Genomic DNA, 27,634 nt, shown 5'->3' on the forward strand with positions numbered 1-27,634 from the left:
ATTTACATACCTACTTGTTTTAATCGTTTTACGAATACATCATTTTTTTACGAAAAGATATAAATGTTCAAGTTTTTTTTACTCAATTAAAGTTTTTCATCAAATCAAAAACAAGCACGTCTGAAATTAATCAAAAAACATTCGTTTTATAAATAAATTCCAAAAAGTTTTTTCTTCCTCTTTCAAATAACTGAATATCATTTCCTTGGCGGGCATGCGGGCGGGAAAAGAAACTTAAAATATTACTTGGATTTGGTATTTATATATATCTAGTATCTACATAAGTAATATTTGCGATATTTTTCTTGTATAAAACACGCTACTACATCTTATCTAGACTGCGAACCGGTATTAATTCTATGACAACAAATTAATTAATAGATTTTCAAACGATGAACTCGTGGGTATTTTCTTTATTGTTACTAAAAATACACGTTTTTTTATTGTAATATATAAGAAACTCCTTATAAAAATTAATTGAAAGTGCTTTTGAATAACATTTCTAAATTTTAATCATCGGATTATGAACAATATCATTTTAACAACTATCAATTACCAATAATTGGGAAATATGACATCTCAATGTGATCGTCGTGCAATGTAGGCAAATTATTACGTAATTTACCTTATTACAACCCAACTTTGGCACGAAGGGAAATTTCCAGAGCCCACGTCTCATCGTCACGCTCTGCCACATCTTCTTTATTAACCGTGCATTCAGTAGATCACTCATGTAGCGCCTTTGTGTGGCACGTGAGAGAAGATAGGTACATCACTTGAAATTAAATTATTAATATTTAAATAAAAATAAACTTATATGTGGAAAGGTATTTTAAGTACAACATGTTGTCAAGTGGTGATCACGTATTGCGATGATTGTAGTGGTATTTTTGCTTATGCAATAATCACACTGCAATATTTGAAGGATTCTGAAAAAAAAATAGCAATTTATATTTTTGTAAATTCTTGTGCCAGTCAACAAAAATGTATATTTTTTTTATATTATGTTCTAAACTAAGTAATATAAAATATTATGTGCACAAAAAAATTAACATTTGAGAAATTATACCTATAAAAATAAATACGATTTACTTGTCAATATTTTACGATAATAAAATTTTCATTCACTATGTATTATGGATGGGTTGGCTAGAGTAGGCATAAAAAATCTATCTTGCCTTCGAGCTGAAATGCTAATTTATCTTGTTCGTCACTGTTATAGATTTTTTTTATATAATGTTAATTTTTTGTCAGTTGTTTAGGCGAGCAATCATGCATTATCACCATAATGAAGAAAAAAATAGCAGATACTACTACATTTTATTATACGTATAATATTGAAGAAGTAAAACATTTAACATACATTAATCACATGACACATAAGAGTAGACAGGAGTAGATCCAGTAACCACAGAATTTAAAGATCGTAAAATTAAAGGCTTGTGACATCCAATATTCGGTGATTAGAGAGGAAACGGAATGTTTTTATTATTTACTACAAACCTCTATTCCGAGTGATAACCATTATTGAACATCAACAGTGAATTTTGGCTATTTGTTCTGTCAAGTTCTGAGTTCAAACCAATCTCGAATTTCTTAAACAAGGTATTATTATCTCTCTATTCTCTCGTTTATAAGATGCGAAAGTTGATGCTGTCGTATGTGATCAAAGCACGGAATTAGTTTAATCTATTAAATATTTAACAAATACGTTTTTGCCTACGAATAAAAAAAGAAGGAATGAGCATATATGTAAAAATCACGGCAATCAGAAAGGCCGGAAAATATGGCCGACATTGCGTGATACACCAACATACATACACAAAATTACAAACACATACGAAGTTTATACGCACACGTACAGACCACGTGATATTTGTTTACGCAAAATCGTCGCTTTTAAAAATGGCGAATTTGGTTGCCCGATTTTATACTGCAATGAATCAGTATGTTTCTTCGTTTCTTTTTTTATTCATTGGTATTTTCTCATCATGTATTATCGAGTTCTACCACGTAAAATCAGGTATAAAAATTTAAACTTTTAATACAATTTAAAAACATCTGCATTAAGCAATATCTACAAAATATTTAAATTTATAAGTTTATTAATATTTGTAAACGTTATTATTAAAATTATTTTTATGATAAGTATTTCGAGAGAAAAATATAGCGATAAATGTTGACCGTTGAATTTCATAGAATTTTTTGTTTACCTTCAATATATTTCTTTTGATATTATGATTTTGTTACGGCTCAAAAATATTTGGTGACAAAATTGAAAGTCAACAGACATCTAATGGCAACGGAGCAAACTTAACTATCCCATAACTAATAATGTACCTAGTTCCAATACTGTTTCAATAATAAGACGAATAAAAATATCTACTAAACTATTTTTAGAGTAATTCACCATACTTAATATATAATATTCTTTACTTAGCATGCTTAATGAGCGCTTCAAATATATACGTAGTAGCTAATTTCCACGTAATTAGATAGGACGCAGTAGCTTAATCTGTCACATGCAATGCACGAGAGTTCGAGTACTGCCCGGTGTCGATATTATATTAGTCTATAGTATATTTTCAAATATGTTTTTTAAGTTTTTTTTTATATTAGGTATATATTATGTCTGAGGTGTTTTCAAAGTATGTGTGTAAATATCTACTATTTTTAAATTAAACGAATTTTATAAAATAACCTGATCTCAAATAATTTACTAAGAAAATACCAATGAGAAGTAAATTATTAAGAAAACATGATCACTTATTGACTTTTGGAATAGTTTATTTACATTAATATAAGGCTAATCAATAAATAACAAACAAAGGTTATCATTAGGATATTATTTTTGTGGCATATTTAGGCTACAACAGAGATAGGTAAATGTTCTCCCTCAGCCCTGAATCCTTTCTCATCAGCAACCCATTTGGTGCGGTACAGTTTGCCATCAGGAGCGGTGAAAGAATATTCGCCTTCCTTAACGAGAGCGTGGTCCTTTCCATCGAGGGTTGGCTTCAGGGCTCCGGTCTCGGTGAAGATGGTGCCATCTCCGCTGACGTATCGGAGAGCGAACTGACCGACTTCGTCGTGCTTTTCTGTGCGTTCCAAAACCGGAATGAATTTGCCATCTGGAGCGGCGAAAGCACCGACAACCATTAAGCAGACAACAAAGAGCTGAAAATTATAGTTTTTTTTATTAATAAAAAATAGTATGTACAGGTTTATATTATTTTCATTAATAAGCTTTTCAATCCAATGAAAATCTTGGCCGCCTCACAAAGAGGTTTGGTAAAAGATTTTTTTTACAAAAAATAGATGTTAACCATTAGTTTAGTCTATAAGGTCTATGCTCTGATCAAAACATCAAATACATAATGTTGACAAGAATATGTGAATTTTAAAACACATGTTGAAAAACAACATATGAATTTTCCAGGCCCGAAATTCTAACTTAAGTGGAAAGTGATTAGTAATTTATCATTTACGTGGTAAAAATTTAATCCACTATATTGAAATAAGTATGATAATATTTTTAATTCATTGGAATTATTTTTCTATTGTAGCATACATTGATTATCATCAAATTACTGATGTTACTATAGTATTAAAGCACGTGTACATTGAAACATCATAATAAAATTTGTATTAAAATAATCGATAAAACACTCTTGTATTACAGTGTACAAAAAAAAGGTACTAACAAACCAATAAATTCGAATAATATGAAATTTAAAAAAAAGTTAAAATCTTCAATATATCATAAATCAGAAAATTATTAAATATTGTAAAATAAAAGTTTTTAGCATTTAATAACATTTTCATTTAATTGATATATGATCGAAACAATCATAATATTTTTAACAGTGGCAAATAAAATACTCACGAATTGCATTTTGATTGATTGATGTATTGCCTTCCAAACGATACTGATATGGTTTGCAATAAATTTATCGCTTATATAGTACAAGTTTGCTGAAAAATTCAATTAACAAATGATCTAGTAAAACTTGTAAAACTACCACCCATGAATGAATATGTCCATCAGGTTTTAGATATTATCAATGATTACAATAATATACTTTCATTACTTCAATAATTAAAAATAGTGTTATTTGATTAATTTCAGTCATATTTTATTTTATTTGATGTTTTGAAAAATTGGTTTGTTCGTCTAACTGGATGTACCTACATCTTTGGACCGATATATACCATTAAATCATATTTTTTATCACACCTGATCGATGGATCCCCTTCTAGAAGAGAAGAGGCGATATGACAGCGAGTCGCAGTCAAAGCCTCGGTAAAATCACAAAAAAAAAATCGTAGGGTATTTTTAAGAGAAAATTTATGGTAAAAATTAATTTCCTGATACAATCATAAATTGTATCAAGCTAATCGGTTAATGCGCAGATGTGTTTATCGGTGTTCAGGGTTGGTGGTTGACAGCGGAAAACCTTCGAGAAAAGAATACAATAATTAAGAAGTCCTAAAACCAGTTTAAAAGTGGTTATAAACTAGAATTTACTAATACTACTTTGAGGTATGACTAGTATTATATGAAGCACCTGGACGTAAGCCCCCATCTTTTTTATCTTTAGTATTGGATCTCTTGATGTAGTTAACAATTTTAAATTGACTCATTGTAGTTTCGCGACCACTAGGGTCTAAGCAAATTATAAATATTGATTTAGTTTATTTTCCATGCTCTATGCCTTGGGCCGTCCTTGGCTGATCAGGCGCTCCTCTCGTCGGTTTGTCCGTCTATGTGGAGTCGACAGTTGTTTGATAATCGGGAAGTCAAGAACAAAAAGGGTAAGGCGACGCTTTAACAACGTCTTCGATTACTATCATCGTATCATTAACGTCGTAAGCAAAATTTTCTTGGTAAAAATACGATCTGCATGGCTCGCATGCATCTCTGGCGCTTAGATGGCTGATGCATTCCCTTAAGTAGCATTTTATCTTTCATGCTTAACTCTTCATCTGTTTTTAATTTTGGTATTGGATTTTTTTACAAAGTATTGGTGGTACCTGACCCTAACGCCTATGTCAAGTGACAGGTTGGCCAGCATCTTTTATCGTTTATTTTATTCTGGGGAAGTTTGGTCTCCAAGAGATGCAATGGGAGTTACTGAAAATAAATAAGGTCGGCTAAAGAGAGTAAAGGATAATGAAGCTAGCAACAAGAGCTTAGGTGGAGAATGGTCTATATTTTACAAAACGATTACAGACAGCGTACAGTTTTTTCGACTGGTGTTACCTGCAATAAATCTTCAAATAACAGCCGGTGACGATACTATTTATTCGTCGTTTTCTCCCGATGCCAAGCGCCATTGTAACCTTTTTGGAAATGGCTCACTGACAGAACATAAAGTAGGTAAATTATTCTGTATTTTAATACAATACATATATAAGGTAGAATAATATATTAGTATCATAATATTATTAATTTGATAAATTATATTGATTTCACTCACTGGTTATATTAATAATATGCTGTGTACTGCTGTATGTATGTAATATAATATAAGGCATTAAACCTCTAAAACTCAGTTGATTTTACGTTTGATGTGTAAGTAAGTACAGAACTTTTTTGAAATCTATTGTAATTGGAGAATTTCCAAAACTGTTATATGTTAATGTATATTGTTATTTTACTAGAAGTTGGATGATAAAATAGATACCTACCTATCTGGAAACAGCTGCGCGGAACAATTAATTGCTGCCCTCATAAAATGAATAACCTTTACTCATATTATGTTTGTCAAAATGGGAAGTAGATTTATTTTCTATAGTTTTACAATCGTTCTTGCCAAACAAATAATTTTGGACATATTTTACGTCTTTTTAAAACCTGCATTTATAAATAACTGTCGGAAATGTCCTTCATTAAGCGTCAATTACATTGAGTTTCTTTACGAGCTGTTTGTTGGCGAATTTAAAAAACGGGCGATTCAGCTTCTGCGATTTGATGATTACACACAAAACTTTCCATTCGCTGAGAAGCCACAAGCCAGCGACTATTTTGACAGAACGTAGTTCGTTTTTTTACCGGGAGGTTGCTACTGCGCTCTACTGCGCAGACGCAGTAGGCCCACACGCCGGCGTGTAGCGTATAAAATTGACCGGCTTTCAACTTTTCTCGGTAGAGTGTATACAACCTGCTTGTTAGCTTGTTCGATGATTACACTGGGCGACTTTACAGGCAGATTATATTATATTCGCCAACAAACAGTTCGTAAAGAAGCTCAATGTAATTGACGTTTAATGGTCTAATAAAATCGACTCCGATTTTTATTAAATTATGTAAATTGAATACCTATCTACTATATAAATATTATGATGATTTTGTTAATGTATTTTCAGAAATGTGAGTATTTTATTTCTACATAAAATTTTAAAGGCACTTACCTTCTAACGACCAAATATGGAGCAGGTAAAGGTTATTTATTTAAAGACGGCAGAATAATGGTGTATTTAAACCAAACCAGTGTCGTAGATTTTTTTTAATCATGAAGTTAGCTTCCTCCGTCAATTCATGTATCTTAAAATTAATTGTATATCCTCGTGTCGTAAAATTTAACATTGTTTTAAAAAAACTTTTACATTTAAATAATCTTGAAGGATCACGCGTTTTTTTTCATATAATAATCAACGATTTTTAAAAGAATTTCTCGTTGGCTTTATAAGAAACCGGCTAATACTATTTACGGTGATGATTCTTACAATTTGGGGGTTCTGGTTAAAATTACACTGATTGGCTGAAAAGTCATGCGTTGATTATTTTAATGAATACACATGTCTGTGGCGTTTATCTTTTTCCAATAATCATTTAGATATTCTGAGAGTTACAAACTGTAGACCAACCAATAAAAGAATTAGGCAAAAAAAATCAGGAGAAATTTCTTATAATATCGCCATACCTGACATGAAAATGGTAAGCTCTACTTATTTTTGAGAAACCGTTTTCTTTAACAAAGAGAAAATATAATTTAAAATAAGATTCGCCACTTCCTACTTCTCTCAGCGTATTCAAAATTTTACAGTTTTGAGCATTTCAAAATATATATAAATATATACTTGTCATTTCTTTATCTATCACGAAGCTTTCATTCAGAACTTTAGTACTTTGACCAGCACAAGAATGTTGAATTGATGATTGAATGAAATTGAAGCAATAATTAGTCGGATGGAATAATGAAGTGTGCGAATTTTTATTTATTTTTAAACCAACCTTCGGCGGAGAAATTTAATATAAGTCTACATACTTCTATAATACATTTAATACTATGTGTTTACTACAGACTTACTGTAAGCATTCTTTTTATAAAGTGACACGATTTGAATTAAACTTTAAGGGGAAAAAATCAAATAAATAAAGTATTTATTAATAATAAATGAACCAAAACACAATCTGTAATTTTTCACTAAGTGAATTGGAGCTGACTCCACTTCATTTCGAGCCATGAATATTAGTTTTTTTTCTTCTATTTAAAATGAGGATAAGTGATTTTAGGATTTACAAAAGATGTTATATTAATTTGAAACTCTGTAAGTATCTGATTTTTTTGATAATATTATTATATTTGAATACGACAATATACATCAAAATTAATCGACAAAAATGTCAAAAGTCATATTTGATGTGATTTCACATAGGACTATTTTTTTGCCAGGAGTATGAAGACAATAAATGGCGAAATAATGTACGATTTGATATCATTTTGAAAATGTATCGTTTGCAAATTTACGACGTACCTATGCTTTAAATTTAGGTTTAACTGAAATGTGGTTATTTATAGCTCTAAGTGATGACAATAAATACTATTGCCTATAACAGCAATAAACGATAAGTCTGTTTGTACTACCTTCCAACACATCTTCAATATAAATTTAAAAAAAAAATCATACTTCATCTACATACTACATCAAACTTGGTCTGTTTTACATAATTATAATCTATATATCATCTAATATATCATAACATACCATAGCACTACCATGGAAATAAAATAATAACAAAATAAATGTAGATAACAACCTGCCATTTCCAATTTGTAACACAATACTTTTCGTTAAAGTGCTTTCGGTAGGTACCTACTTAAAAATAAGTAATTGAAGCTATAAGGGGTATTTAAAAAAACCTTATTTAGTTTTAAAAAAGTATCTGGTAAAACCAGGTACATACCTACTATATTTTATCCATTTCGTACTTTTTTAACCAACAAAGTATGTTCACATATCTCGTCAATATATTAAATTAAAATTATAGTAGGTTAGTACTTAAGTATATTTAGTTTATTTTTTTAATTATGTAGAAATAATTTCAACTATAACTATATTACTATATTAGTACAATTAATTATAGATACATGTTTTGTATTAAAAAAATTATAATTTAGGCAAAAAATATCTATTACACACGCCACTCTAAGTATCTATTTAATTACAAATGGAGAATGTTCTATTTGAATTTACTCCTTACTATTTTCAAGAAATAATAATTTAAATAACCCATTAAATAATTAATAAAGTTCACATTTTGGTATAATTTGTAGAGATTGTTTTACTATATTTTTTTTAAAAAATAATAATAGGTAATACTTTAAACATTTCAATTTTTTTATATATTTTTATAGTATTTATCAACATAAGACCAAAATAGTTGAAAACGTCATTCATAATAATCATATTTCTAGCCACCTCCACCGATTGGTATACCTTCATGGCCCTCGATAATCATATGTTGAATGTTTCTTACTTACCATTTATTATATGCTTTTCCGGATTATTGGCAATCCCACAAGCAATATAATTTTAATAAACTAAGTGAGCATTTTGAAAATAACGCCAAAAATATATAATAAATATGTATCTTTCATGAAAGAGGAGTTCGTGGAGTTGGCCATCCGTAGAATTGGAAACATATTCTCTCAGTATCATACGTATTTCAAAAGAGTTTATCCATTTTATCTGCCTTGACTTCATTGTCAATATTTCCACAAGGTACATAAATGTAAAAGAATAGTGTACTAAGTGTCCATTCATAATTAATTAATTATATATTAATTTATATTATGTAGTTATAGTTAATTAAAATAAATTTAATAATTAATATGACGGGATAACTTGAAAAAAATATGAACAATCTAGAAAAAGTCATTATGAGTGGGACCGAAATTAATATCTTTCACTATATATTATGTGAGTGTTATTGAGTTAAATCAATCCGTCTGTAATTTATGTGAATTGTCATTAATTGTTACACACTGAGGTACTTCGGGTACTTGAAGAATTATTTCTTAAAAAAATCAAAATAAATATTTATATATTCTTAAATCTTGTGTACCTATTTAATAATATGAAATAAAAAGTTATAATTTACATAGTACTCTTCTTTTTTGATGGCGCTACAGCTCAAGTCGAGCCCTGGCCTCCTCCACCGCTGTCCTCCAGCCGGAACGGTCCTCCGCACGTCTTTTCCAGTTCCTGATTTTTAGTATCTGGTTGGCATCTTTTGTAACATTATCACCCCATCGTGTGCGTGGCTTTCCCACTGGCCTTTTCCCTCTTGGGTTTCCTTCGAGGATCTTCTTCAGTATTCGTGACTCAGGCATGCGCTGGACATGGCCTGCCCAGTTTAGCCTCTGGAGTTTTATGAAGTTGGAGAGTTTTGAATCTTGGTACGAGGGTGGGTCAATAATTCCTTAGAAAAAAGCATTAAAACAGTTTTTATTTTTGTATTTTTTTTTTATTTCTCAACATAATCTCCTTGGAGCTCAATACACTTGGTTAGACGTTTCTCAATTTTTTTTAAACCGTCAGAAAAATAAGTTTTCGGAAGGTCCTCAAAATAAGCATTTGTCCGATCGATGACTTCTTCATTTGAAAAAAAACGTTGTCCACTTGTCACATTTTTTTAAGTTTGGGAAAAGGAAAAAGTCACTGGGGGCTAAATCTGGCGAATACGGTGGGTGGTCGACCAATTCGAACTTCAATTCTTCAATTTTAGCCATTGATCGTAAACATGTGTGAACACGGGCATTGTCCTGATGAAAGAGGATTTTTTTCCTGTTTAAATGAGGCCGTTTTTCTTCAATTTTGTTTTTTAGCTGGTCCAATAAAGATGCATAATAATCCCCTGTTATTGTTTTTCCTTTTTCCAAATAGTCAACGAAAATAATTCCACGTGCATCCCAAAATACAGTAACCATAACCTTACCAGCTGATTTTACGGTTTTCGCCTTCTTTGGATATGGTTCGCCTTTCGCAATCCACTGCTTTGACTGTTCTTTCGTCTCGGGAGTATAGTGGTGTATCCATGTTTCATCTACAGTCACAAAGCGACGAAAAAATTCATCCGAATTGCGTTGCATGAGCGACAACAGGGCTTTAGAGGCCACCACCCTATTGCGTTTATTGTCGACTGTGAGCAAACGCGGCACCCATCTTGCAGAAATTTTTTTCATGCCCAATTTGTCATGTAAAATAGAAATGACGCTACCTTTTGAGATCCCTGTAACCTCAATTATCTCACTCAACTTTAATCTTCGGTCACTTAACACCATATCGTGGATTTTATTGATCATTTCTGGTGTAGTCACCTCTACAGGACGTCCTGAGCGTGGTTCATCCTTTGTTGATGTACGACCACGTTTAAATTCATTTAACCAGTTATAAATAGTTGCAAGTGAAGGAGCAGATATGCCGTGAACTAAATCCAACTCATTTTTTATTTCCTTTGCTGTTAACCCTTTTATATTAAAATGTTTAATAACAGCTCTAAACTAAATTTTCTCCATTTTCCATTTTTCCATTTTCCACAAGCAAATTTTTTTTTTAAATGTACGAGAAACACACAACAACCCGACCAATCTGATTGAAACTTCGCAGCATACTGAATCGGTAGTGCCGCTGCATGAAAACAAACCGCTTACAGTACTAGTTGCGCCACCTGTCAGCTTTTCTAAGGACTTATTGACCCACCCTCGTATTAGCCACTTCAATTCTCTACTCCCCACCATCATTCATGGGTCTGTATATCCGCCTAAGGATCTTTCTCTCAAAGCAATCCACCATTTCAGCTGCTTTCACATTTAGCGTCCATGACTCGCACCCGTATGCAACGACTGTGCGTATGACGGTTTTATAGAGCCGCGTCTTAGTTTTTCTGTGGACATTTCTGGATTTGAATATGGGCAGCAATGAGAAGTACGATTTATTTGCAGCGGTTATTCGGGCTTTTATTTCTTCCAGTTCCTCGTTCTCTTTTGTAATATTGGAACCCAGGTATGTGAACCGGTTGACAACCTCAAATTGATGGTTTCCAAAACTGGAACTTTGGCCCAGCCTACTCTGATTTTGTCGGCTTTGTACCATGACTTTAGTTTTGTTTTCATTTACTCTTAAGCCAATCTCTAGTGCGGCCCTTTGGAGGTGGTCAAATTCTTTATTCACAATCTGTATGGATCTACCCATCATGTTGAGGTCGTCTGCGTAGCCAACCAATTGGCTCGGTCTGCTTAATATAGTGCCGCTCCTGTTCACTTGAGACTTTCTGATAGCGGATTCGAGGGCTAAGCTGAACAGCATGGGAGCCAATCCGTCTCCTTGCTTAAGACCCCGAGATACTTCAAAGCCCTCCGTCCGTTGGCCATTCACCTTCACCTGGGAGAGTGTATTCTGCAGTGTGATTCTAACAAGCCTGACTAGTATTGGTGGGATTTCAAAGTCCAGAAGGACAGTGAATAGTTTTTCCTGGTCGATGCTGTCATATGCCTGCTTAAAATCAATAAAGAGCTGATAAATGTCCACATCGAATTCCCAGCATTTTTCCAGTATTTGGCGAACTGTGAAGTGCTGATCCGTTGTAGACCTTCCTGCCCTGAAGCCAGCTTGATATTCACTTACTATGTTTTCCGCGTAACCTTCCAGTTTTGTCTTCAGGATCATTGTGAATACCTTATAACTTGTGCTCAGGAGTGATATCCCTCTAAAATTTTCACATCGCAGTCTGTCTCCTTTTTTTATATATTGGACAGATAACGCTGATCTGCCAATCCGCTGGAATGCTTTCGGACTCCCAGATTTTAAGCATTAACTCATGCACTGCTGCTATTAATCGGTGTTCACCATACTTTAGAAGTTCTGCAGGGATGTTAAAATAAATTAAATATGTATTAAATTGTTCAGTAAAAGTGTATTTAGTTGGTCGAATAAGATTTTTATAAATATAATATTACCAGGAATAATAAAATAAACAAAGATATTTTCAAATAATTTATTGCGTTGTTTTTATTTACATAATATTATAAGTTAGCGTATTCGGGTTTTGAAGGTTTTCATTGATTATTTATGCCACAACAGAGATGGGCAAATGTTCTCCCTCAGCCCTGAATCCTTTTTCATCAGCGACCCACTTGGTGCGGTACAGTTTGCCATCGGGAGCGGTGAAGGAGTATTCGCCTTCCTTGACGAGAGCGTGGTCCTTTCCGTCAAGGGTTGGCTTCAGGGCTCCGGTCTCTGTGAAGATGGTGCCATCTCCGCTGACGTACCGAAGAGCGAACTGACCAACTTCGTCGTGCTTTTCTGTGCGTTCCAAGACTGGAATGAATTTGCCATCTGGAGCGGCGAAAGCTCCGACGACCATTAAGCAAACAACGAAGAGCTGAAAATACAATATAAATACGTAAGCATATTTTTTAAACAGAAAAATATGACAAAGTAAATTCTTTCAAGAATATTAACGAGGTCTGCTATTTAAAATGATAAAAGAAAGTATTTTTATGTGTTTATCCAAAGCTCATAATAAATATTAAATTTACATTTGTCAAGAATTTTTTAGATGTTTGAAATAACCCAAAAAATTGAATGTAAAAAAACGAAACGAAATTTGTCAAAAGAATTTCTAAATAGATACCTAGCAATTAAATATACAACATAATAAAAAATACGTACAAGAATTACGTAAATTTTAAAAATAAAAAATATTAATTATTTACACGGTTATAATAATATGTACAATTAAAATTACATAATGTTAAAGTAGTATCAACATATTAACAAAATGGTGTAACATTCATAAAATATCATAAACATTATCATTTTTAAATATATTAAAATTCAGTTAAATTTGCAATAGGTATATACTTACGAACTGCATTGTGATAGTTTTGCGTTCAAAAAGCAACTAATACATTTGGAAAACGATTATTGGCTTTTATATCAAAATACTGTAATATGTAGGTACATGCTTCACTAATTAACAAAACAAATGGGTACCTCATTAGCAATATTTATTTTTCACGTACGCATTTCGCGTCTTTTTTCATTCATTTTCATTATTTGCGAAATCTTTTTCAATTGTTCCATACTATTTTTTTTTGTATTTTGTATTAACAGATTTTGTTTTTTATATAATTAATATAAATATATATATATAAATATTTTTTAAATATTCGTAATATTTAATAAATTTTATATGTTTTACATACTTAGTTAATAGTTTTTTCCAAAAAATACTACTATGTTGATAAAATTAAAATTAACGTAATTACTACAAGAATAAAATAGCCACCAGCGTAAATAGTTTACAAATTAGTTCTGTTTATATATTATGTATTCGAATTACCGTGAGAAAAAATATTACCCACATAAAGGTAAACATATTTTACGATTTTCAACCAATTAGAATACATATTTCTCTTAACATTTCACTTTTTATTTCTAATCAAATTAGTACATTCTTCAGTAGAGTTTTTTTTTAATAAAACTTAATTAAACGGACGTACAATGGATAATTCATTACACCAAGCAATTTCCATCGACTGAGCCTCATGGAAAACAAAATAAACAATTTATAGTCTGGGCATCTAAATATTTGTTGACGGAAATTACACAAAACATTTTCTGGACTTCGTTAAAGGCTGACATTGTACAAATCCTTTACAGATTTATAAGAAGCTTTCACTCAAAAAGTACATTGTTATTGACTGTATCAAGGAAATAGATGATTAAAAGACAAAATATTAATACCGCTCATTAAATTTATTATTAATTAAATATCCCTGATTATTATCCAGACAAACATAATTATTTGAATACCTATTTAAAAAAAAACTTTTAATCAAAATGCATTATACAACAAATATTTTGTTTACTATTTATTATAAATAGTAGGTAATTACCATTTTCGCTAATAAGTATAAAAATCCTATATCTCCACATATTAAAATACTGTTTTTTTTTTACGAAGAATGACTGTTAGCCATTCTACCAACTCATTGAATCCTTTAAGTGGATTAACACTCACATTAGGGAAAGTATTTTTTCCAGCCGTTTGATCACAGCTGTGACCTATGGCTACACCGTAAAAGAGACAGGCCACCAGTTATAGTACCATGGGTGCATGCATTAATACTCTCCTTGTGTTGTATTGAAATGGTCATATCATTATTAAATTAAGAATAAAAATAAAATAATAAAACGTTTGTTTTCTTTGAGAAATAGAATAGGTATAATAAAAATGTATAAACATAGAATTTTAGACAATTTAATGTGAAAAACAGATTGATTTTAATGCAAAAATGGGAACAAAGTACCATTTTTGCTTTTCCGCGGCATATGGACTTTGATAGATTAGAAGTTATATCAACATACTTTATTTATGTGAAATGGTTGTTAATACTTTGGACGCTGAAGACGCACATGCGCGTAATGACCAGGTGGCCGATCGATGTAATTAACGTGCATTTTAAAGGTGCTAATTAAAAACTCATTATCTACTCAGCAGCGAATGCGTTAACCATTAGTCCATCCCACTGGATTATTGAACTGGATGAAATACACATTACGAAACAACATAATTTTTTTTAACACACGCAGGATTGAACCGCGCTCAGTAAACGACCGTTATACTAACTTGGCCACCATAGATGCTAAAAGTTTACCATTTTAAAAATTAAATAAGTAGGTACGTTTTAATATGACAAATATAATTAAGTATTTACCTACTTATCAGATTATTTTATGTTTTTATGGCTTTCAGGGTAAACGCATACTTACATAAGTAATTTATTCATCTGACTTAATATTCTTATAATATTTATTGTTATTGTAAAGGTTTCATTTAGGTACATATGAATAATGTTTTGCATAACAGATTAAATAATTCATTCCTGAATAATATTTGTAATGTTTTGTTAGGTTGTTTTATAAAGATCGACTTTGTAATCTTATTACACGCGTTTTCAAAATGTATTATGTATTGCGAAAATTTCCTGAAATTGTATGACAATTAGGCGCCAGCCTACCTTGAATAGTGTCATATGCAAATTAACGCCTAAAGGCGTGAAGTGATGGGCATACAATTTGTTACCTACATAATTTGTTAATTTTTCGAGTTTGTAATCAAATTTTGGATCATTTTATTTAAATTACATCTCGTAGTTGTTTTGTTAATAGAATAATAATTACATTGTGCCAAATTAATTTTGCACTATAAAAGCGCAAAAAATCTGTTCGTATTCATCAGTTTCATTGAGTTCCTCAAGCAAACAATCCAATCAAAATGCAATTCGTAAGTATTCATTTGTTTTTCTTAATTTTTATTTCTTAACTCACTAGTTGTTCCAAGAATATATATGACTATTTTTTTGTTAGTTTTATAAATAATGTGCTTACTTTAAAAATTAACATTAAATTAACTTTATTATGGCAGATTAGGATATATCTATTTCAAAATAATAAGTATTTCTTTTAATAAGATTAGTAATAAACATTTAAACATTATTTTTCAACATTATTACTTCCTCTTCAAAAACCTAATATGGAGAGTTCTGTAAATAAATATCTTAAGATTGGAAAAATATGTATTTTACAATTTTTTTTCATCAAAACGTACGTTCATGTAAATATATCGTGGAAGGTATAATATTATATTACTTTGATGTATATTTTAATAGCTATTGAAAAATAACGTTACAACTCCATCAAATTCATGTTGTGCATGATTGGACTTAATTTGAAATGACGTAAAATTGAAAAGTCGTTTCTTTGTGGAACATCTAAAAAGCTTTATATTCATGCAAAAATTAAAGCTTTCAGAATTTACATATGCTTTGATTTTCAATCATAATATTAGAATTTTACATAATTGGAAAAAATAAACAATAATTATTTATTTAATTAGTATCATAAAATGTATCATTTTTATAATATCCCTATGTTATTACTGTAATAAAAAGTACAATATCTTCTAAAAAAATGTATACCTAGTATCTATGATTAGTTTAAATGTATCTGCACTCATGATTTAGAATATTAATATATTAGACACTCGTGTACATATAAATAATTCTTTTATTCAGCTCTTCGTTGTCTGTCTGATGGTCGTCGGAGCTTTCGCCGCTCCAGATGGTAAATTCATTCCAGTCTTGGAACGCACAGAAAAGCACGACGAAGTCGGTCAGTTCGCTCTTCGGTACGTCAGCGGAGATGGCACCATCTTCACAGAGACCGGAGCCCTGAAGCCAACTCTCGATGGAAAGGACCACGCTCTCGTCAAGGAAGGCGAATACTCCTTCACCGCTCCCGATGGCAAGCTCTACCGCACCAAGTGGGTCGCTGATGAGAAAGGATTCAGGGCTGAGGGAGAACATTTGCCCATCTCTGTTGTAGCCTAAGAAATATATCGCCGAACTCAGCTAATTTACTGCCTTTAACCAAATTGTCATTATATTATTATTTATTTATTAAAATGTTAGTCATAAAGCAATAAATGAAACGCATTCAAAATTATATAACAATTTATTTTTAAATACCTAAAAATATACACCCATAGTAATTTCACTACAATTATAGGTCGAAATGGGTAGGTACATTTATTAACGGAAAAAATATTGTATGAAATCTCGTTGATACTACATCGGCAATACAATCCAATATTATAGGTCTTGACCGACCTCAGAAAATGTCACTACTATAATAGCCACAGAGATACTGTTTCAATTTATGCATATTAGATCCACCGGTTATACGTAAATTGTACGTACTATTCTTCTCTGTATCACAGTTCACCGTGAGTCATCTTATCGAAAAAAGAATGCGTATAAGTTAAAAAACGACGCGTTGTTCGTGGAGCGTTGCAAACAGTAGTGATGTTTCAATTTTATTGGATTCAATATAACATTAATTTGATATTGATTGATATCAAATATTTAATGATAACGCTGTCATTGATATGCTACGAGTCGATTCTTACGAGCACTTACTTCCTAATCTACTTTTTAATGATTCAGAATTCTATATAAATAATATGTACCTATATACGATATGATTGTAATTCTAATTTACTTACCTGCTTTTTTTCTACTCTCTTTCCCTTGTATCTCAGTGGTTTTTATTACTTATGTTTAAGTGTTTTATTTAGACATGAATTTCATCATAATCCTATACGGCCAATCTACTTCAGATACAACAGCTCACAATAAATTATGATACGGTCAACTGCATGCGCACAGATTTCCGGATACGACATCTACCACGATCTGTATTTCCCTTCTGGTCTATTGAAGAAGATCCTCTTGGGTGATTGATTTTCTTTCATCCATAACTTACCCATCATCATCACACTTTCACGTAATAAACGATGGGAGGATGTGGAAGTAATTCATAATCGTACTTTTCTCATGATTGTATCGTTATCATATATGGCCGAAAGACGTTTCTTAATACATATTTTCCTGTCAAAGCTATCCATTAACATCTCATTTTATTTCGATAAACACTCTAAGTCGCGAGCCAGTACGCATCGGATAAATATTTGTATATATTTTTTTAAGTTTTCTTTATAAAGCATTGGTCTAAAGTTTCCATTACTATATAATTACTTGCATACCTGATATGTTATGCTAAGTAGAAAACATTTAAAAAAATAGTTTCAAATGAATATTTAATAAACTATATTGTTAACATATTATAAGAATATAGTTAAAAATAAAGAGAGACCAAATTAAACCAGAAACCAGGCAGTATAAGAATTGCTTTAACTTGTCATATTATATTTATCAAATAACTTATTAGCTGTGGGATGGTCGAGCTTAATAATTTAAAATAATACTATAAAATATTCAGTTATCGGCGCTTTTCAAACTTCCAATGGGTGTTTACCCCATTTCAATTTGATTTAGCAAGCACACTGCACATTGGATTACAATAATAAGAGATAATAGTAAACTTTTAGACTACACTCATGCATTTCTAGTTATAATAATTTAAAATTAAAAAATATCAAACTAACATAAAACATTCCATACACCCAACTAAAATCCAACTTTGTACCGCAGTTCGGAAAACACCGAGTTGAATAATAAAAAATATCGATTTTTACCTAGTGACAGCAATTACCATGCCAAATATTCGATACCATTCTTATGTGGTGACATATTTAAAATTACTGTCATGAAATGACACTGGGTATCTGATTTGGTCAACAACATTACTGCTGTATGTAAATCTAATTCTAATAATTAATTATAACATTCAATTTCGTGTCTGGCATTTTAATTCCTCTACAATCTGATGTGGCTCTAGCCCACCTCCCTTAGATGGTATTTTTTACGAAAAGTATTTGTTAGTGAAATATAGACAAATCCGACATGGGAGTGAGAGTCAGAGAAAGTTTTCGAAAGCGCTTAGTAACACAGATATGAGTTAGAGTAAGATGGAATAAATTAGATCGTGGACCCATGAATTAACTTCATTTGTGTTTGACTTATATGTGATAAGACAAAATAGTGCAGTTTGTTAACATTATTTTAATTAAGCCTAAAACATATCATCATTTTTTTATTTAATAGACGAATTTTTTTATTCAAATAATTGCATTAAGGTCATTAGTTATATATAAACATCAGTAAAAAAAGGATGATTTTTTTTCAAAAAATGCAATGAAAAATCGTTATTCCGAAAAATGGTTGTATTTTTTTTCGACTATCCAAATTTATCATTATCTCGACTTTGGGTAGATAGGTACTTTCTTTTTATAATTAAATAATTATTGTGGCTCTAATGTACATCATTATCATAGTAGTTTAAGTAATAAAACCTACAAAAAAGGCCGCATTATAGTCCGACAATATCTTTTCTGTTTATCTCTGCTCTCAATTTTAAGTTGTTAGCTATTCACTCAATTCAACATCATGCTCTGGATCCAAACGCATATTGAGAAAACAACATAAGTGCCAAATTCATCATCGACATTCTTAACACTTTTGCCACGTGATATATTATTATATAATCATTGATACATTACTGCGTTTTTTCTAATAAATTTCTTGTCACTCTAGAGTTTTTCATGTCAAAATCAAGGGTTTTACTAACAAGGGTTGTTGGTTTTTGTCAGATTGCAGTATTATGGAAGACTAGCTAAAAATACGGCAATCAAAATTTTAAATATAATATTTACAGAAACTGAACGAACAAACTGAAGAGAATAGAGTGCTCCTGATTGTCAATTCTATTAAAAGTCTAAACAACAGCCATGGTTAATTTGAAGATAAGGGTAATAACTACTCGGTCTTAATTTAGCATTCAGAAATACAGTAGGTAACACAAGATGTAAAAACTAAATGCAATAATTACTTTAAAACCTAAATGTTTTTAGCGAATGATGAAACATTTTCAGTGTGTCATAGGTTGCAATAAATTGGGAATCTCATCAATCAATCTCAAAAATAAGACTTTTTTTCAACGGGTAATATTTTTTTTAAGAATCTTAACTTGAATAAATCGGCAGCAAAAGAAAACATTTTTTTTAATATATACAACATATACAAAGTTTACATAACTACAAATAAATGGGAAACGTCGGTTTATTCGTAAACAGTGTGTAACGGTTATATTCTACAATTCAAGATATTCTGTTTTTGTTATGATATAATTTTCTTTCACTTATCGTTATAGTAAAGCTTTTAACGTTTTCCACTGCTTACGGTTTGCAATGAAGCCGAAGTACATTAAAGATTGACATATAAAATATTCAGAGAGAAACCAGATTAAATTTACAAACAACTGGATTGCACCGACAAAGTGAGAACGGGGGTGTAGTCTTTGTGCCTGGCGTGGCAGTAGTTGAATAACAAATCGGTTCGTATCACGCACAAGCCCGTGAAAGCGATCTCCTCCGAAACAACGGCTACCTATTATATCCCACTGGGACATTTTAACAAAGCATTTTTTTTCTGGTCTGCCGATTCGATTGGAATTAAGCCTATAGACAAATAATTCAAGGCTGTTTTTTTATACAAAATTGTGATAGGGACTTATTTTACAAAATATTTATCAGCTAAGTAAACAATACATTAATAATTTAGGTCCCCTCTGAATTTAAATCAGATGATAAAGGTATTTGTAATATTTAAATACTTCCCTTATTTACGATTCACACAAATAATGTGCTTAACATTCATACACATTATTCTTACATTATATATTTTATAATTGAGTCGCTTAGAATCATAACTCACATATTCCAAAAATCAAGTTTTGAGATAATCGCTAAAAACCAACAGAGCACTATTTTTTGTAATTAGAAGAACAGTATTGAACTCCCTAGAATATTAATGAGTGAGAGAGTCGAATAACTTTTTTTTTTAAATATATATACCTAATACTCCTAACGTTGCAGACATACAGCATACTATGAGAAATAGAGCTCCCCGATTGGTTAGGAAGGCGTTGGTGACAAAACTCTATTCTTTGAAATATACGACATATTACACCAACAATGAACTTTGTCAACGATTTTCACACGGTTTAAATTGACTTTTAATACTCAACTATTTTTCGGTATATAGATTTATTCATTTAGAATCACTTGGCATATTTAACTAAAAAACAACAAAATTGCAATATGTGAGTTATGATTCTAAGCGACTCAATTGTAATCTGTAGTAATCATTGTAAAGCTGAGGATTATACCAATACAAGTGCACCGCTGACTATGTTGAAAAAAAGTATCTTCAAAGTTAAAAAGAGTAAACCAAAACATTCAAATTAGATATATTGTTATGGAAATAATAATAATAACATTTTACATAAGTACATAAGCAACGTTCCCTCTAATTTTTATGTGTGTGGATCATAAACTCATAAGCAGTTTATTTTGTTCAACAACATTATGTGCCCAAATATTTACAATTGAGCCCTTGCCCGGAATAACGTTGTATCCAACAATATTCTTGTTTTGAGAAAAATGGAAAAAGTTAAACCAGTTATGTTTTGTTACATTTTATATTTTAAACACAATAAACATACAATTATTAAGAGTTTTAAATGTAAAGTTATTATTTGATAAATGAACTCGTCAAATTATTATGCCACGAAATGATATACCTATCTTACAAGGAAATAATTATTTGCATGTAAATTGCACAATAATATCCAACATAGGTGATGTTTAATAATATGAAAGGATAGTTTGTTTTTACACCCCTTCAAACAAAAGTGTAAAATGAAGAGGCTAAAATGGAATAATGTCACAACATTTGTACTGTGAGAAATAATTCCGTGAATATTATGCAAATTTTTTGTGGTTATAATAATATTATGTTGGTCATTGCCCATATTCTATCTAGGTAAACTAAAAATCTGGTACATATCGCATACTTATTTTTACAACATTTCTGTCATCAGACGTAGGAAGCATTTTTCTGAAGATTATTTTTACATGTTAACCAAGTTAAAATTAATGTTGTACAGGACGCTATGGAGTAGTATCCTACATATTCGAAATACAATTATTATAACAATTTAGATAAACCATTTAAAGCAGAGCCAGCTGGCGGTCGCCAGTCTGTCTCGCTAGGTCTTGTATAATATTATTATGACGCGAAAATTAATCCTAACTCTTTCAATCTTCAGCACTCATTATTTCTTGATTCTGATATAAACAATTTAAAATCTCTTAGTACTTACTACTCACATAAAATCTTATTCTCAGGTATTGCCTCATTACTGAGGATCTTGGTCTTCATGAGCGGTTCCAATTCTTCACTTGATACATTAAAGTGTCCCATGAATTCAGTTGATTGAGTGCCAATGACGATTAAAATTATGTCACATTCTTGATTTAATCAGTCCAGCACAAGGATGTTCTTCCTCTTTCATGGTCTATGCTATCAATCATAGAAAGTCTTTAGAAGCTCTGATGTTTATTCTTTGCTCTTCGATTATAGGTTTGTCAGTGCTCTTGACAGTTCAGAGAATCCAGAGTATATGCTTCCAAAATTACATCATCTCAAAGCATCGATTCGTTGCCTCTCTGTGATCTATGATTTCGATACATAAAGACATAATATTATGAAAAGTGACATTTATTAGAATTATAATCTCTTATAAAAAATAATGTTAAAAGTTATAAAAAAATGCAGAGACAAATATGTGACATAGAAATAATCATAGTAAACATACACATTACACACCTATGCCGTAAATAATAATTCCGTAAAAATTATGACAGAATCAATTATACAAATGTATTATGATGTCCACATAAATCAATTAAAGGTCAAAGCAATGACCTCAACATATTAAGTATTGTTTTTGGATAATGATGTTTGAATTGCAATCATAATAATTCAGTGACCTAATCATGTATCGCCAAATAAAGGTACACGAACTATAATAGTTTTTGTAAAGACTTAAAAAGTCATGAGTTCGTATTTCGGGTCTGGCAAAAATCCCATGCTGTTTGAATCCAAAGCATAAACATAATAAGTTGAGAAAGTGGCTAATATCCATTTCTCGTAAAAACAAAAATCTGTTAAAAAACCTCTCCGTGAAAATGATTCTATTAAGTTTATTTTAAATATTACTGTTTTATAGAAAGTGGTTTTATTTCTCCAAGTTAATCATTATATTATTTAAGATTACAGACCAAATAATTTTGTAGTTTCATTAATAATTACACATGGAATAATAAATCAATATATTCGTCGGCTTATATTCAAAAAATCATCGTATTTAAACTATTCTTACCAGTTAAGGTTGGCGATAAATAATCAATTAGTATCGATTCTTCACCACTGAATAACAACTAATTTATATACGTATTACCTATCTAATTGTTGATAGCTTAAATGCATTGCAACGATTAATAGAGAAAGTTAAGGGCTGGCTTTCACAAAATGAGATGCCTCCTTAGCAATCAACACCTCAACCAGGAACTGAGACTGCGTATGGTTCGTTGTTATCTCCTCTTACTTATTATTTATTTCATAGCATGGATGATAAACTAATTAATTTTACTAAAAGTTGAGACCTTCAAGGTGTGACTTTATAGACGCGTTGTATTCAAAATGCATTGGACTGACAGGGAGATTAATGTTCATATATTAAGCGAATAAGAAAGAAATTATTCGTAGCAATATAACCATAATTAATATTGCAATACTTTGTCTTTATTATGAGTGAACGATTTTCCAGAAAATTTTCCAAGAAAAGGTCAACGGTATACGTAGCAAATAAAGAAGGAGTACGACTATATAGCTCCATCTAACTATTGTGAGGAGATGATAAAACGAAGATTGCCCTAATTGTGGCTGGCTTCTAATCGGCGATGAAACAAGAGAAAGAATTGATATAATGTATTTTCGTTGGTCAGTACAATTTTAACCTACTTAATATTAAAACTACTACCTCTATTCGTTAGTAAAAAATATGTGTTATTTAATCTAAAACTACACTTGTGATAATATTATAATCTGTTTAGGCGAGTACACGATGAGTACGGATTTACGTTTTTTAATAAAAATTATATTAATTTCAATGAGTGTTTTGTTCCAGATAGTGAAAATTGGTTGTTGATGTGTGTAAATGGCATTAAAATTTAATTTTAAATAAAAAAAAGTAATTTTATAGTCATATAATTTTTATGTTGATTTAAACAATGAAGTAAAAATCTAGTCAGATGGCGTAAATTACATGGGGTTCAGTAAAATAATATTACTGTCTATATATAAAATAATTTGAAAAGTTTTTAATAGACAATTTCGAATCATTACCTATCTGGAGTTTATGTGGTTTTCCCGGAAAAGTTTTCAACAAAATGTCTGTAAGATTAAAATGTAGGCACCTACTGTCACCACGGAATCCATTATGTTACCCACCAAAAACGTGTCCTAACCACTCCTTAGGAAAGTTGTCAAATTAATTGTTCGACGGCATAGTTGATTGCTTGCGGCAACTGGCATTCAAGACTCTTGATTGGCTCATAACAGACAAAATGCTCAAAGCGGGTAGTCGTTTACAAGTCGTTTAATTGGTTGCCCTTGGGCTTATGGGAAGTATTTAGCCATTGAGAATGGCAAATCAAACTAATAACAATTACCAGTTTGTGTTTCAAACCACAAGTCATCACTAACCACAATGTTACATGCTTTGTTAGGTAACAACATATAATTATTATATCAATACCATTAATAGTAAATTATCAACGCCAAAATTTTTAATTTCTGACATAACTAACTATCGGTGCTAATTGTATTATCGGGAATTCTATAGTGTGTTAATTAAATGTGTAAACTAAATAATATTGTACCTATACATTGTATTTAAATGTATTTAAACCACAAAAATTATACAACAACTGATGCATCTAGTATTTGTTATTATATCAGTCGGAGTCAATCCACTGCTGGATGAAGGCCTCCTTAGCTCTCTCCACTCTTCTCGGTTTCTAGTCTTTGCTACCACATACATTCACCGAACTTTATGTGCTCGTCTATCCAGCAAGTTTTATCCCTGTAGGCGTTTAGTGCCCCTTGGGTACCACTGTATGACGGTATTTGTCCAGTTGTTGTCCACTCGCCGAGCGACATGTCCGGCCCTACTACTTAGCGACCTCTATCACATCGCGTACTCCTGTCTGCTTCTTTGTACATTGGTTTATTTTGTGATCTTTACGCTTTATGCCCAACATTCACCTTTCAATGCCACGTTGCCATTACTCGTATTTTTTTTAAATTTTTCTTACATTAAGAGTCCATGTTTTACATATATACGTGAGTGTTGGTAACACACATTGGTTGAATACTTTACGCTTAAGACACAATGGGAGGTCACTTTTGAAGATACTATTCAGGTGCCCAAATGCCTTCCGTGCCAGTTTGGTTGTGTATATTTATTATAAATCACATTATTTAAACAAAATGTTTTTTAGATATTATTTTACAACAATAAATTAACAATTCATTAATTTTTTATTAAATTATTGACTAATCCTCTCAGTACATTGTAAATTATTTGAATATACACTATTAATTTTCATTCTAAAGTCTGTCACAGTTACCCCCACATATAATTCTGAGAGTCTAAATCACATCAATAATCACTAATAAAATACAATCTTTTGTAATTTTTAATCAAAGTATAAACAATAGGTAATACAGTACTATACTGGAGCAGACAGGTATAGCTGCAGTTTTTTCAAATTTTAGGTTTTCTTCCATAATATGTTCCAAATTGCTACATTCTTTGCTGTAGTCAATATTAGAGCTGTAACTGTATTGGTCACAAAGTAATGTTAAAAGATATCTGCAGCTAACCAACTGTAAAAAAAGTTAATATGGCAAAAAGATTTAAGTATCTGATTAAAATGCAAGATAACAATATAACTTTTTTAAACAATTTTAAAAACAAATTTTTTAATGTTGGGATTCTTATCCACTTATTTTTTATATAAAATATCTTATAAACTAACTTGTTAGACTGATTTCAAAACTTTATTTTTGCTATCCTGTAAAATTGTGTAAACATCAGTTACTCGTATAACTATTTGCCACCACAGTACCGATATACTTGATTCATACAAGGCGTCATGGCAGACCTCAGGTACAGAATGATATGATAAGATCTGATCGCATTGATAGGTTAATTTGCAAAGCACACCATCTGTATTGCGATAGTTATGGGTTCAAGTCATATAAGCATAATATTATTCCTAAGATATTCCAAATTATGTTTGTCATTACTAATTGATCATGAATACATAAAGTAAATCCCTTAATCAAAATAAGAAATAAAATCTTCAAATTTTAAATTTTAAAATAATCTCTATATATATAAAAATCTCGTGTCACGATGTTTGTGGTCGCACTCCTCCGAAATGGCTCGACCGATTTTTATGATTTTTTTAATGTATATTTGTTAGATATGAGAATAGGTCAACAAGTATATTTCATACCGCTAGGTGATTAGGGTATCTCTATCCAGAAAAAAAAATTCTTTTATTTTTTTGACAATTTTTTTTTTTGTATTTTTTTTATTATTTGGCATCAAAAAATACCTATAACCCCAAATTTTCACCCTCCTACCCCCACCCTCTCATTTTTTAATAGTGATTTTATTATTTTTGTATGAACATATTTAACCGTCGTTCGTATTTCAAACAGAACGAAATTATTTATGTTGTTGAATGACAGATGGCGCTACATCCAAGAAGAATTCAAGAGAAGCGTCGCGTCATTTTGACATTTCATTCGGCATATCACAACGCAGTGCGAGCAAACTTTTGTACGATTTATTTTAATTTATCTATTTTTGTATGCGTGTATTACAGTGCACAATGCCAGCAAGACGCAAGGGGGCCATTTGGGCCGTCGAACGAATAAAGCAACAAACATGCAAAATAGTAGAGCAGAAAGAACAGACGAACGAATCCAACAAGATAACAAAAACGTGCGTGTGAGCATGTCGCAATTGCGTGCATCTCAATCACAAGAAGCACGAGCTGAACAAAATCAACAACGACAATTGGAACGGAGCCAAGCGCGCCGGTTCGTAGTTAACACACGCAGAGCAAATGACTGACAATGCCAACAAGTACATTGAGCATTTACATCCGCTTCGTTCCTTCGTCTCGCATTCGAGTACGAGCCAGATATTGAATATTTCGCTCATCCGAAAGTGCTGATTGGTGCTATGGACAAAGAATGTCCCCATTGTCATGCGCTCAGCGTCAGCCGGGATGTGTTGCGCATCAGGAAAAGTGCAACTACCAGAAATTGAGATACCACCAGAACCATTGAATGGCTTGCTCATCGGCACGGTTCCAGATTCAAACCTGTTCCTGATTCAATTCAAGTCCATTCACACATTCAATTCATGCTTCCAAATGACTTCGTTCAGAGCAACAGAAATAGTTCACAATACTGCGGCAAATGGTCAACAATTCCATTCTACGTTCAAAATCAAAAGTATACCACAAAGTAGGCTATTGTCATCAATCCTGATAAAACACCAGCTGGAGAGCACGTGTGTCGATTCAATGCGCCTGTTGTTGACGAAATTGCTGGAATCATGGTTGGCGACCGCACATAGACGCGAGAAATCGTGATTCGAAGAAGAAACAATAATCTGGAGTTCATCGCTGACACACACCGTTCATACGACGCTCTCCAATATCCGCTAATTTATTGTATTTTAAATTATTTATAATTAAAGGGACAAGACGGATATTGCATAAACATTAAACAACGAGATCCTGTCACAGGTAATTCATTCATTATGAACAACATTACTCATTTTGAATTGAGAAAATGAATGGTTGGTGTTTTTTTTTTTTATCGGCGGT

The 27,634-nt window shown here is 31.4% G+C and overlaps 3 protein-coding genes across 3 annotated transcripts; 1 reads left to right on the forward strand and 2 right to left on the reverse strand.

Annotated features, from left to right (window-relative positions):
- Positions 1 to 2,862: 2,862 nt before the first annotated feature.
- LOC147068191 (endocuticle structural glycoprotein SgAbd-2-like) lies at positions 2,863 to 3,159 on the reverse strand. The gene has a single exon (XM_085952617.1). The coding sequence runs from the start codon at positions 3,157 to 3,159 to the stop codon at positions 2,863 to 2,865; it is 297 nt and encodes a 98-aa protein (XP_085808743.1).
- Positions 3,160 to 12,355: 9,196 nt separating this feature from the next.
- LOC147068192 (endocuticle structural glycoprotein SgAbd-2-like) lies at positions 12,356 to 12,652 on the reverse strand. The gene has a single exon (XM_085952618.1). The coding sequence runs from the start codon at positions 12,650 to 12,652 to the stop codon at positions 12,356 to 12,358; it is 297 nt and encodes a 98-aa protein (XP_085808744.1).
- A 3,736-nt stretch (positions 12,653 to 16,388) lies between these two features.
- On the forward strand, positions 16,389 to 16,685 carry LOC147068193 (endocuticle structural glycoprotein SgAbd-2-like). Its single transcript, XM_085952620.1, has one exon. It carries the CDS (start codon positions 16,389 to 16,391, stop codon positions 16,683 to 16,685), a length of 297 nt encoding a protein of 98 aa, XP_085808746.1.
- Positions 16,686 to 27,634: the final 10,949 nt, after the last annotated feature.

The sequence above is a fragment of the Rhyacophila brunnea genome, unplaced genomic scaffold, assembly GCF_057557595.1.
Source record: "Rhyacophila brunnea isolate RB1 unplaced genomic scaffold, BYU_Rbru_1.0 scaffold_3, whole genome shotgun sequence".
NCBI lineage: Eukaryota > Metazoa > Arthropoda > Insecta > Trichoptera > Rhyacophilidae > Rhyacophila > Rhyacophila brunnea.